This window comes from Narcine bancroftii, chromosome 9 (genome assembly GCF_036971445.1).
Source record: "Narcine bancroftii isolate sNarBan1 chromosome 9, sNarBan1.hap1, whole genome shotgun sequence".
In the NCBI taxonomy this organism is placed as follows: Eukaryota; Metazoa; Chordata; class Chondrichthyes; order Torpediniformes; family Narcinidae; genus Narcine; species Narcine bancroftii.
In genome coordinates this window covers 70,937,936-70,951,345 of record NC_091477.1, presented here as the reverse complement: position 1 = coordinate 70,951,345, position 13,410 = coordinate 70,937,936, and the positions used below count along the sequence as shown (strand labels likewise).

At 40.3% G+C, this 13,410-nt stretch overlaps 1 protein-coding gene across 1 annotated transcript in view; it reads left to right on the top strand.

Annotated features, from left to right (window-relative positions):
• LOC138742261 (unconventional myosin-VIIa-like) overlaps positions 1-13,410 on the top strand; it is a 187,835-nt gene that overhangs the window by 137,778 nt on the left and 36,647 nt on the right. Inside the window, exons 41-42 of the mRNA XM_069896399.1 lie at positions 12,451-12,538; positions 12,627-12,733. Of these exons, the coding sequence (XP_069752500.1) occupies positions 12,451-12,538; positions 12,627-12,733 (195 nt within the window). The remainder of the gene's footprint in view (positions 1-12,450; positions 12,539-12,626; positions 12,734-13,410) is intronic.

The window sequence follows — 13,410 nt, the reverse complement described above, 5'->3', positions numbered from 1 at the left end:
GAGTTTAAAGCTATTAGAAAGACTATGCAAGAAACAGATGCAAAAATCCAAAGAATGGAGAATGTAATGACAGTAATGAGAAAGCAAAGTGGAGTGGAAGACAGTGATAGGTGTGGAAATGGAGGTGAACAAATTAAGAGAAAATCTAGAAGATAGAGACAAAAAGATTAAGAAGTCATATGACTTATTGGGCCAGAAAATTAATGTTTTAGAGAATTTTAGTAGATGTAATAATATAAAAATAGTGGGCCTGAAAGAAGGTGAAGAAGCCACAGATATAAAAGGATTCTTAAAACAATGGATCCCACAGATGTTGGGAGTAGAAGAACTCCAAGAGAAGATAGAAATTGAAGGAGCCCTTAGGGCACTGATGCCAAAGACACAACCACAGCAGAAACCGCGTTCCATATTGGTAGAACTACTGTGATACGTGACAAGGGAGAAAATATTAGAGGTGGCTCTTAGAAGAGTAAAATAAAACAAGAGACCACTGGAATACAATGAGAATAAAATTTTCTTCTACCCAGACATAAGCATCTATCATTTAAAGAAGCGTAAGGAGTTCAACTTAGCAAAAACTTTACTATGAAGGAAAGGTTACAATTTTGTATTATGCCATCCTGCAGTTTTGAAGATATTTATCCCCTGTGGTCAAAGTAGACTGTTTTCAGACCCAGGAGAAGCCCGTCACTTTGCAGAACAATTGCTAAATAAGCAACAAGATGAAGAGTAAGGAAAATAACAAAAGGGCTGTTAAAAATAATGTATATAAATAGGTTTGAAAGTTATATAAAGATTATATAAAAAAAGCTTTGCTTTATTTTTTAGAATAATATATTGCGATTTCTCTGGGGGAGGGCTGGGGTTGGGGGAGGGACGATCTACTGTGTAATCAGTTGACAATTACGGTTTATACCACAACCCATGAAGTAAAAGGAGTTATGGCTGTCTTGCGAGTAGCAAAGGCAATTCATTAAGGGGGGGGGGGGTTTCCTGCTGTTTTCTTTTCTACAACTCTTTAGTCTTTTTATAGTTTTTGTTATTTTCTTATTAATTGTGTCAGTGCGTATAGTAAAGAATAAGAACATTCAAAAGTCTGGTCTTAGAAGAAGAGAGATGGAGGGTTTGAAGAGGTGGCACAGAGGTAAAAATGGATAGATATAATGAATACATTGAAATATATGACAATTAATATTAATGGAATGCACAACCAAACTAAAAGGAAAAAAATTACTGACATTACTATAAAATGAAAAAATAGACATAGCGTTTGTAAAAGAAACACACTTAACAGAGGCAGAGCATCTCAAACTGAAGAGAGACTGGGTAGGTCATGTAATAGCATCATCGTATAATTCAAAAGCCAGGGGAGTAGCTATTCCAAATTAATAAAAATTTACCAATTAAAATAGGGAAGGTAATAACAGACCTGATGGGTAGATATGTAATGATGGTATTTCAGATGTATTCAGAATCTTGGAATTTGTTAAACGTTTATGCACCTAATGAAGATGACCAGAAATTTATGCAGGACATTTTTTTTAAAAGATAGCAAATACACAGGGACATGTCTTACTAAGGGGAGGCTTTAATTTTAACCTTGATCCATCAATAGATAAAACTGGGAAGAACACCACAAAAAATAAAGCAGCCAAATTTACATTAAGTTTCATGCAAGATATGAAAATAATTGATATATGGAGAAAGCAACATCCAAAAGAAAGAGATTATTCATATCACTCTAACAGGCATAAAACTTATTCTAGGATCGATATGTTTTTATTGTTGGCCCAAATTCAAGAGAGAGTCTGAAAGACTGAATATAAGGCAAAACTTTTATCAGACCATTCACCCTTGCTGTTTTCAATTGCTCTGGAAGGTATTCCGCCGAAAAGATACAGATGGAGGCTAAATCCCATGCTGTTAAAAAGGCAAGACTTTTGAGAGTATATAGAACACAAATCAAAATATACTTTGAGAGGAATGCAATTTCTTACAGACAAATTTATATTATGGGACACAATAAAAGCCTTTATTAGAGGGCAAATAATTAGTTATACAACCAAAATTTAAAAAGAATACAGCCAGGAAATAGAACAGTTGGAAAAAGATATAGTAACCATAGAAAAAGATTTAATGAGAAAAGAGGATATGGAAAAAAAGAGAGAATTGATGCAGAAAAAATTAAAATATGACACATTACAAACATACCAAGTGGAAAAAAAAATGAAAATAAAACAAAGATATTATGAATTAGGAGAGAAAACACACAAAATTTTGGTTTGGCAACTAAAAACAGATCAAGCAACAAGGACTACTATAGCAACAAGGAAGGGGGATAAATAGGTTTCATATAATCAATGATAATTTTATAAGAATTACAAGAAATTTTATAAGCAACTATATCAAACAGAAAACCTAGGGAAGAGTGCTGAAATAGATGAATTCTTGTTAAATAAATTACTAAAACCCCTGACAACCACAGAAATATATGATACACTAATGACATTACCAAATAATAAAACACCAGGCAAAGATGGATTTCCCATGGAATTTTACAAGCCATTCAATAATCTACTAATTCCTCCCCTCTTAGAGATAATGAAACAGGTGGAAGAGACCCAGAATCTGCCTGACTCTTGCAAAATGGGAATAATCTCAGTAATTTCAAAAACAGGAAAGGACCCGCTATTACTGGCTTCATACAGAACAATATTTCTACAAAATATAATGCAAACTAATTGCAAAGCTATTCTTCTTTTTTTCTTTGGCTTGGCTTCGCGGACGAAGATTTATGGAGGGGGTAAAAGTCCACGTCAGCTGCAGGCTCGTTTGTGGCTGACAAATCCGATGCGGGACAGGCAGACACGGTTGCAGCGGCTGCAGGGGAAAATTGGTTGGTTGGGGTTGGGTGTTGGGTTTTTCCTCCTTTGCCTTTTGTCAGTGAGGTGGGATCTGCGGTCTTCTTCAAAGGAGGTTGCTGCCCGCCAAACTGTGAGGCGCCAAGATGCACGGTTTGAGGCAATATCAGCCCACTGGCGGTGGTCAATGTGGCAGGCACCAAGAGATTTCTTTAGGCAGTCCTTGTACCTTTTCTTTGGTGCACCTCTGTCATGGTGGCCAGTGGAGAGCTCACCATATAACATGATCTTGGGAAGGCGATGGTCCTCCATTCTGGAGACGTGACCCATCCAGCGCAGCTGGATCTTCAGCAGCGTGGACTCGATGCTGTCGACCTCTGCCATCTCGAGTACTTCGACGTTAGGGATGAAAGCGCTCCAATGGATGTTGAGGATGGAGCGGAGACAACGCTGGTGGAAGCGTTCTAGGAGCCGTAGGTGATGCCGGTAGAGGACCCATGATTCGGAGCCGAACAGGAGTGTGGGTATGACAACGGCTCTGTATATGCTTATCTTTGTGAGGTTTTTCAGTTGGTTGTTTTTCCAGACTCTTTTGTGTAGTCTTCCAAAGGCGCTATTTGCCTTGGCGAGTATGTTGTCTATCTCATTGTCGATCCTTGCATCTGATGATATGGTGCAGCCGAGATAGGTAAACTGGTTGACCGTTTTGAGTTTTGTGTGCCCGATGGAGATGTGGGGGGGCTGGTAGTCATGGTGGGGAGCTGGCTGATGGAGGACCTCAGTTTTCTTCAGGCTGACTTCCAGGCCAAACATTTTGGCAGTTTCCGCAAAGCAGAACGTCAAGCGCTGAAGAGCTGGCTCTGAATGGGCAACTAAAGCGGCATCGTCTACAAAGAGTAGTTCACAGACAAGTTTCTCTTGTGTCTTGGTGTGAGCTTGCAGGCGCCTCAGATTGAAGAGACTGCCATCCGTGCGGTACCGGATGTAAACAGCGTCTTCATTGTTGGGGTCTTTCATGGCTTGGTTCAGCATCATGTTGAAGAAGATTGAATACAAACTAATTGCAAAGCTATTAGCGAATAGATTAACAGATTGTATACCAAAATTGGTGAAGTTAGAACAGATGGCATTTGTTAAAAACTGAATAATGACAGATAATGCGTGTAAATTTATTAACCTGATTCATATGGCACAAACAAGCAAAATACCAACAGTGGCAGTAGTTCTTGATGCAGAGAAAGCCTTTGATAGGGTTGAATGGAGTTATCTTTTTAACTCCATTACATTTATAGAAATGTAAATTACTGGAAAAATTAATTAATTGGATCAGGGCATTATATAATGGTCCTATGGCAAAAGTGGTAACAGATAGATATGTTTCAGATTACTTTAAATTGAGTAGGTCAACAAGTAGGTCCCTGTTTGCTCTAGCTATAGAATCATTGGCAAAACTGATAAGAAAAGACTCTATGATAAAGGGAATAAAAATAAAAGAGGAAAAATTTAAAATGAGCTTATTTGTGGATAATATTATAGTGTACTTAACATGTCCAGATAAATCAATAAAAAGGTTAGTCACAAAATTGAAAGCATACAGGGCGATATCAGGATACAAGGTTAATATGAGGTGATGCTAATGAATAAAGTCGACTATGCGGAATGTAAAAAGGAATCTCCTTTCAAATGGCAATCACAGGCCATACGTTACTTAGGTATTAGAATAGATAATAATTTAAATCATTTATATAAATTAAATTATCAACCATTAATAAGATTCAAAATATGTGATGGAATTCATATACATAGAGGAATTAAGAATTACCAAATAGTTAAGATGATGTTAAAGCAGAATCCACATCCCTTTTACTTTAAATAATCCTTCCTTTGACATCTGGCACAATAATGGGATAAAGAGGATAAAAGATTGTTTCTTAGGTTCTTTTTTTCATGACTTTTTAACAAATGAAAGAGAAATACAATATACCAAATAAAACTTTTTTCATACTATCAACTTAAATCATAATTTAAAAAGAAATTAGGTGCAAATTTTAGACTTCCAGAACAGAGCCCATTTGGGTATTTAAAAATGTATCCATTTATTGAGAAATTTATTACTAATATGTATACAATTGCAAGACACAATGCAGAAAAAGGAACTATTTAAGTAAAAACAGATGGGAAAAAGATTTAAATGTACAAATTCATGATGAGGCCTGGTCAAGATTGTGCCAGGAGAGTGTAATTAATGCAATTAACATTAGCTATCAAATGGTACAATATAATTTTTTACACCAATTCTACTACACTCTGTATATATTACATGGACTTCATTCAAATTGTTCTGACAAATGTTTCAGATGTAACAAAGAAACAGGAACCTGATTACATGTAGTTTGGTTTTGTGAAGAAGTGGGAAAATTTTGGGAAGACTTGAATATATTATTGGGACAAATTATGATACCAAAAGATCCCAGAATAATTTTGCTTGGTGATTTATATGACCCTGATACTAAATTGAAGTTAGACAAATATCAACAAAACTTTTTGAGTGTAGCAATAGCAGTGGCACAGAAATGTATGGCAGTAACATGGAAGTCAGGTAATTTTATAAGGTTGGATAAATGGCACACGGAAATTCAAAATTGTATACCATTGGAAAAGATTACTTAGAATTTAAGGAATCAACCTGAGAATTTTTATATGATTTGGAAACCATATGTGGATTTCATTAGTAGGAGTCCATCCAAATCGTCCATAAAACCTGCTCCTCCCAATTAATATGTACAGGATAGAATAATATGTTAGGAATATATGAATAGTGAATGATAAATAAATTCAGGTGTTTTCTCTTTTTTTCTCTCTTTTTCTTTGGGGAGATGGGAGGGAGGGGATAAAAAGAAAATATTTATCTGTCATTTTATATAGTTTTCATTACGTTGTATTGTTATATGATGAAAAATTTATATGTACGCATTGATGCAAATGAAAAGTAAAATTAAAAAAAAACATTAATAAGGAAATACCACCAGCTTTAATAGGGAGAATAAACTGCATCAAAATTAATGTATTTCCACTACAGTACTTATTCCCAATGTTATAGATCCCCTTGACAGGGGAATTCTTTAAAAATTGAATAAATTAATAAGAAACTTCCTATGGAAAGGCAAAAAATCAAGAGTACCTTTGGATAAACTAACATGGACATATAAACAAAGGGGATTGCAGTTATTAAATTTCAAAAACTATTTTAGGGCTGCACAATTAAGATTTTTGTCAAACTTCTACCAGGCAGGAGAAAAACTGGCTTGGCTTAAGATCGGGTTGAATAAATAAGAGGAAAACATTCCTGAACACTTACTCTATAAGTGGAATGAGAAACTGGTGCAACATTTTCTTTCTTTGGCTTGGCTTCGCAGACGAAGATTTATGGAGGGGTAATGTCCACATCAGCTGCAGGCTCGTTTGTGGCTGACAAGTCCGATGGGGTTGGGTGTTGGGTTTTTCCTCCTTTGTCTTTTGTCAGTGAGGTGGGCTCTGCGGTCTTCTTCAAAGGAGGTTGCTGCCCGCCGAATTGTGAGGCGCCAAGATGCACGGTTTGAGACGATATCAGCCCACTGGCGGTGGTCAATGTGGCAGGCACCAAGAGATTTCTTTAGGCAGTCCTTGTACCTCTTCTTTGGTGCACCTCTGTCTCGGTGGCCAGTGGAGAGCTCGCCATATAACACGATCTTGGGAAGGCAATGGTCCTCCATTCTGGAGACGTGACCTACCCAGCACAGTTTGATCTTCAGCAGCATGGATTCGATGCTGTTGGCCTCTGCCATCTCGAGTACTTCGATGATGGAGATGAAGTCGCTCCAATGAATGTTGAGGATGGAGCGGAGACAACGCTGGTGGAAGCATTCTAGGTGCCGTAGGTGATGCCGGTAGAGGACCCATGATTCAGAGCCGAACAGGAGTGTGGGTATGACAACGGCTCTGTATACGCTAATCTTTGTGAGGTTTTTCAGTTGGTTGTTTTTCCAGACTCTTTTGTGTAGTCTTCCAAAGGCGCTATTTGCCTTTGCGAGTCTGTTGCCTATCTCGTTGTCGATCCTTGCATCCGATGAAATGGTGCAGCCGAGATAGGTAAACTGGTTGACCGTTTTGAGTTTTGTGTGCCCGATGGAGATGTCGGGGGGCTGGTAGTCATGGTGGGGAGCTGGCTGATGGAGGAGCTCAGTTTTCTTCAGGCTGACTTCCAGGCCAAACATTTTGGCAGTTTCCGCAAAACAGGACGTCAAGTGCTGAAGATCTGGCTCTGAATGGGCAACTAAAGCGGCATCGTCTGCAAAGAGTAGTTCACGGACAAGTTGCTCTTGTGTCTTGGTGTGAGCTTGCAGGCGCCTCAGATTGAAGACAACCTACCAATACTACATCGTATATTAAAAATATGGAGGAGAATACATCTAGAATGAAAGATGATAAATTATCAAATACCAAAAATGTTACTAATGCAAAACCCATTAATTCCTTTTACAATGGATAATTTATTCTTCAAGGAATGGGCAAGAAAAGGAATTAAAAGAATAAAAGATTGCTTTTTGGGAAATAATTTATTGACATTTGAACAGTTAAAAGATAAATACAGAATATCACATGGTACAATATTTTCATATTATCAATTGAAAATATATTTAAAAGAGAAGCTGGGAGCTAGTCTAAGGTGACCTGAGAGAAGTTGCTTTGAATATTAATCTTAGACACTGTGATTAGTTAATAAATATTATCACAAACATGGATAGTAAATTACAAAACAAGGAAAATGATGAAGTCATAGATATAAACCCAAACAATGTTGGGAAAAAGACTTAAATGTATGGATAAAGAATGAAACATGGATGGAACTATGTGCTGGAACCATGACTAATACAATAAATATTCGGTTTTGTATGATACAATATAATTGGCTCCATAGATTATACATTACACCTCAAAAGTTAAAAGAATGGAATCCAACAGTATTGGACAAATGATACTGTATGTAAACAAGAAATTGGTAAATAATACATGCAATTTGGACATGCACAAAAATGTAAACCTTTTGGGAGGATTAAAACAGAATGACAAAAAAAAAAGACACCACAAGATCCAAAAATCTTCCTGTTAAACAACATAAAAGATAAAGAATTAGGTCTAAAATTAGACAGAGCTCAAAAATGATTCATTCTGATCACACTAGGAGCAGCAAAAAAAAATACACAATGATAACTTGGAAAATGGAAACACCTTTAAAAATACAACAATGGTACATAGAAATGAATGTGTATTCCATCAGAAAAAAATCACCTATAACCTAAGAGACAAATACGCTTTATTTGAACAAATTTGGGAACCATACATAGAGTATATTAGAAACCACCAATTTCAGACTTCCATCTCTTGATGTGACAAGTTACAATTAAGAAAATAGTTAAGTATAGTATAATCGGATGACACGGTCTCTCTTTTCTCTTTCTTCCTTTTCTTCTGTTCCGTTTTTTTTTCTTCCTTATGGGGGGGGGATTGTTGGGGAGGAAAAAAAATGAAAATATCACTGGGTATATATTAATACTGAATATATTAATACTGAATACTGTATATATTGTATCTGATGTCGTTCATGGCGAAGCGTTAAATAAAAAGTTATATAAAAAAAAGATTGAAGATGATGGGTCAGGCCAATTTGGGCACAGAATGTCCTGGCCTATGTTGGGCAGATGTGTAGGCCCTGCAGTTGTTGCGCTGATGGGTCTAGACTCATGCAGCTCACGGTTAGGTGGTGCTTCTGCAGTGGGCCTGGCTTCGTAAGCTTGACATCCTGTGTGGATAAGGCCATGCCAGGCAGGGCAGTTTTGTGCCAGTGTTTCCAAGGTGGCCTTGACTATGTCAAATTACTTCAGGGAGGCCTTTAGTGTATCTTTGTGATGTTTCTTCTACCCTCCATGTGAGCGTCTACCAGCAAAGAGCTCCACAAAAAGGAACTGCTTGGGTATAAGCTTGTTCGGCATACAGATGGCATGACCTGTTCACTGGGTCTGTGCTCTCATCAGCAGTGTGTGGACGGATGGTCAACTTGATCTAGAGAGAACTTCAGTGTCTAGTACTTTGTCTTTCCATCTGATGCCTAATATTCAACAAAGAAAAATCATGTGAAAGTGGTTGAGCTATCTTGCATGCCTTCAATGCACAGACAAACAGGAGGGTAGTGAGTACCACAGCTCTGTAGACCTTCAGTTTTGTGGCTGACAGTGTCAAAGGCTTTTGTGAGGTCAACAAAGGTTGGGTAGAGTTTGCAATTCTGCTCCTGACACTTCTCCTGAAGTTGGCGCACGGCAAAAATCATATCAATAATCCCCCAACCTTTGCAGAAGCCACACTTTGACTCTGGCAGCAGGCCCAGCTCCAGATGAATGACTAGACAATTTAGCAGGACTCTTGCAAGAGTTTTCCTGCGATGGAAAACAGCGAGGTACATCAGTGATTGCCACATACTTGTCGATTGTCCTTCCTCTTGTAGAGATGTACGATGGATGCATCTTTAAGTTCCTGAGGAATGGATCCTTGTGTCTAAAAAGACTGGAACAACTCAGTGAGCTTCTCTGTAAGTGAAAGACCACCGATTTTGTAGATCTCTGCCCCCGGGGCTTTGCCGCTGGATAGCTGGATGACAGCTTTCGTGATTTCGGACTTCGGACATCCAATGCGGTGTTGATGTCCACCTGGGGAATCCTGCCCAATTGTTGATTGATAACAGTCGGTTGAGGACAGCTTCAAAGTGTTACGCCCATCTGCACCTTCTCTGAATTTGGGAGGGGGGATCTCCTGAGAGACTGAGGTCCGTAGAGAGTGTTGAGGGCTTCATGGAACCATTTCAAGTCATTTCTGTCAGTGTATCCCTGTATTTCATCAGCTTTGGTGCTCAGCCAGGCATCTTGCATTCTACACAGTTAATTCTGGGCTGACCTGTGAGCACTGGTGAAGGCATTTTTCTTGGCAGCTGGCGATGGTCGTTCTGATGGGCACAATGCTTTTCAGCAAGTAGACTGAATCTCCTCATCATTCTCATCGAACCAGTCATGCTGCTTGTGTGTAGTCCAGGTTAAACTGTGCAAAATGCAAGATGGCTGGCTGAGCTCCAAGGCAGATGAAATACAGGGACACGCTGACAGAACTACTTGAAATAGTCACCCATCTGGAGCTGGGCCTGCTGCTTGAGGCACAATGTGGCTTCTGCAAAGGTCGTAGGACTATTGACATGATTTTTGCCGCATTCCAACTTCAGGAGAAGTGTCAGGAGCAGAATTGCAAACTCTATATAACCTTTGTTGACCTCACAAAGCCTTTGACACTGCCAGGCCTGTGGAGGATCATGTCAAAGTTCAGCTGTCCCACCAAATTCATTCATATGGTACGCCAGTTCCATGATGGCCAGAGTGCTGGATAGTGGAGAATCCTCTATGGCATTCCTAGTCACCAATGGCATCAAGCAAAGCTGTGTGCTTGCACCCACACTATTCAGCATGACGATTACTGCCACGCTGAATGATGCCTTCCAGGATAGTGATCAGGTACAAAATGAAGGAGACTGTTCGGAGAGACTTCCTCTTTGCTGATGACTGCGCGCTGTATGCTGGCTCAGAGCCAGAGATGCAAGTCATTATGGACAAATTCTCCATGGCTTGGAGTCACCATCAACATTAAAAAGACTGAAGTCATGTACCAGCCTGCGCCTCATGTTCTGTACACAGATCCCAAAATCATAATCAAAGGGCAGAAACTACAGGCAGTGGACCAGTTCACTTACCTTGGCAGCACCCTCTCCCGTGCATTGACTATTGACACAGAAGTTATAACAAAGGCAAGTTTTGTTTTTAGAAGGCTGGCTTCCAGTGTATGGAAACATCGAGGAATCAGTCCAGCAACAAAACTGAAGGTTTACGGAGCCTACCTGTTTGTCTGTGTATTGAAGGCATCCAAGACAGCTCAGCCACTTTCACATGATTTGTCTTTGTAGAATATTAGACATCAGACACTAAAGTTCTCTCCAGGGCAAGTTGACCACCCGACAACACACTGCTGATGAGAGCACAGACCCAGTGGGCAGGTCATGTTATCCTTATGCCGGATGAGCGCATACCCAAGCAGTTCCTTTTTGTGGAACTCTCTGCTGATAGATGCTCACATGGAGGGCAGAATAAATGTTATAATGACATACTAAAGGCCTCCCTGAAGTTGCTTGACATCGTCATGACCCCCTGGGAAACGCTGGCACAAAACTGCCCAACCTGCCTTATCCACATGGGCTATCAAGCTTACGAAGCAAGGCCCATTGCTGAAACACAACATAAGCGCGAGCTGCACAAGTCCAGAGCCAACAGCGCAACAATTGCAGTGCCTACACATGCCTGCCCAACATGGGCCAGGACATTCCGTGCCCAAATTGGTCTGACCTGTCATCTTTGGGGACACCGCATCCAATATTAAAGTGACTAATGTGTCGAGGTTTCCATCAGCAATGATGGTTATGGGGAGAAGTCAGAGCAGTGGGGCTGACTGAGAAAACGGATCAGCTCATGATTGAATGGCAAGGCAGACTCGATGGGCTGAATGGACTATTTCTGCTCCTATGTCTTATGGTTTTATAAAACAGCATTTCTCCAGGCCACAGTGCACGCACATACACAAATACAATACAAGACATAAAATTGACATGTACATAGAATATATTGTATAAAATAAATATAAATAATTTTTTTGGAATCATTTACTTGTTTCATTTATAAGAGACTCAAGGTTACAGGACAAGGGCACTGGGCAATTTCTGCTTCTGGCAAATCTTTCTCTACCTTATGGTAGACTAAAGATAATTTTGTGTCGTATTACATTTTCTGCCTTATTACATGACAATGAAAGGATTTTGTATGTTGAAGCCTAGAAAAGAAGCTATTCCCCAGCCTGGTACTCCTGATGTTGATACTCCTGTACCTCCTTCCTGATGGTAGTGGGTCAAACATCCCATATGGCGGATGGTAGGGGTCCTCAATATTCTTTGAGCCTTATTTAAGCAAAGTTCCCAGAGAATGTCGTTAATAGAGAAAAGTGATCTTCTCAGCTGTTTGGATGATCCCCTGTATTGACTTTGAGTCAGAGGCTTTGTAGCTGCCATCCAACACAATGATGCAGCCGGACAAGTCCTGTAAAATGTTGTCAAGGTGGAGGCCGGAAGCTGTGCCCTCCTCAACCTCCTGAAGAACTGTACGTGCTGCTGCACCTTCCTGACTAATGAGATGTTGTGGATCCTGGATAGGACATATACACTCCTGTACTCAGTGCCCCGTAGACACGCTGTCTACCTGTGTGACTACTTTCAAAATAAAAATAGTTAAGTACAATAATAGTGTAAGTTACCACTTAACGATGGCCATCAGGGTGAATCCCACCTTCCTTTATGTGTGACTGATCTCCCCTCCTCTCTCTCTGCCTCTCTCTCTCTCTCTGTGCCTGCCGTATAGCAGCTGGAGCAGAGTCCTTGTCACTGCAAACCTCACTGAGATTTTTCTACCTTTAGGTGATCAGCTTCCCTGAAGGAGATTTCTTCTTCGATTACGTGAGGCACGTGAGTGACTGGGTGAGGAAGGAAACCCGGGGGTTGGAAGGTGAGTCTCCCACTGAAGTTCGTGAGCTTTGCACTCACATCGCCTTCTTCCTGCTGAAGTCGGTTTGCTCTCTCCTCTTGTGTCCCAGGCTCGCCCACCTTGGTGCAGTACAAGGTGCTCTTCATGAGGAAGCTCTGGATCAACGTCTTTCCCGGGCGCGATCTCACAGCCGACTCCGTCTTTCATTTTCCACAGGTGAGCAGCGATCTGTCACAAACCAGTGACGAGCCCTACCCAGTGGAGCGAGGGAGTGAGGGATCCCCTCTCAGGAGGGATCAAGGGATCTCTCCCCCAAATAGGAAGCGAGGAATCCTCTCCTGAGGAGGGAGCAAGGGCTCCTCTTTCAGGAGTGAATGAGGGATCTGTTTGAGGAGGGAGCAAGGGATTCCCCCCGAAGGAGGAACAAGGGATCTGCTCTGGGGTAGGTGAGGATTCCTCCTGAGGAGAAATGAGGGATCAAATCTATGGAAGGAATGAGGAATTCCCTCTGAGGAGGAACAAGGAATTCCCACCCATGAATGAGCTTGTTAAGGAGAGACCAAGGACATGAGGGGTCATGTCAGGGGTGGGAGTGAGGAGTCCCTTCTGAAGAGGGATTGGGGCATTTTCTCATGTTGGAAGCATGACATTACATACAACCTTAAGATTATTTTTCCTGGGGCACATAAGTATTATGACTAATTGGTAGTGCAAAAAAAGCTGTACACAACATAAGCATGTAAACAAAGAAAGAACTGTCAACAGATAATGAATGTAAACTAACTGTGCAATACAGAAGACAAAAAGAAAATCAATAAAGTGCCCAAGTAAGAGTCCTTAAATGAGTCCTTGATTGAGTTTGTCGTTGAGGAGCCTGATGGTGGAGGAGTAGC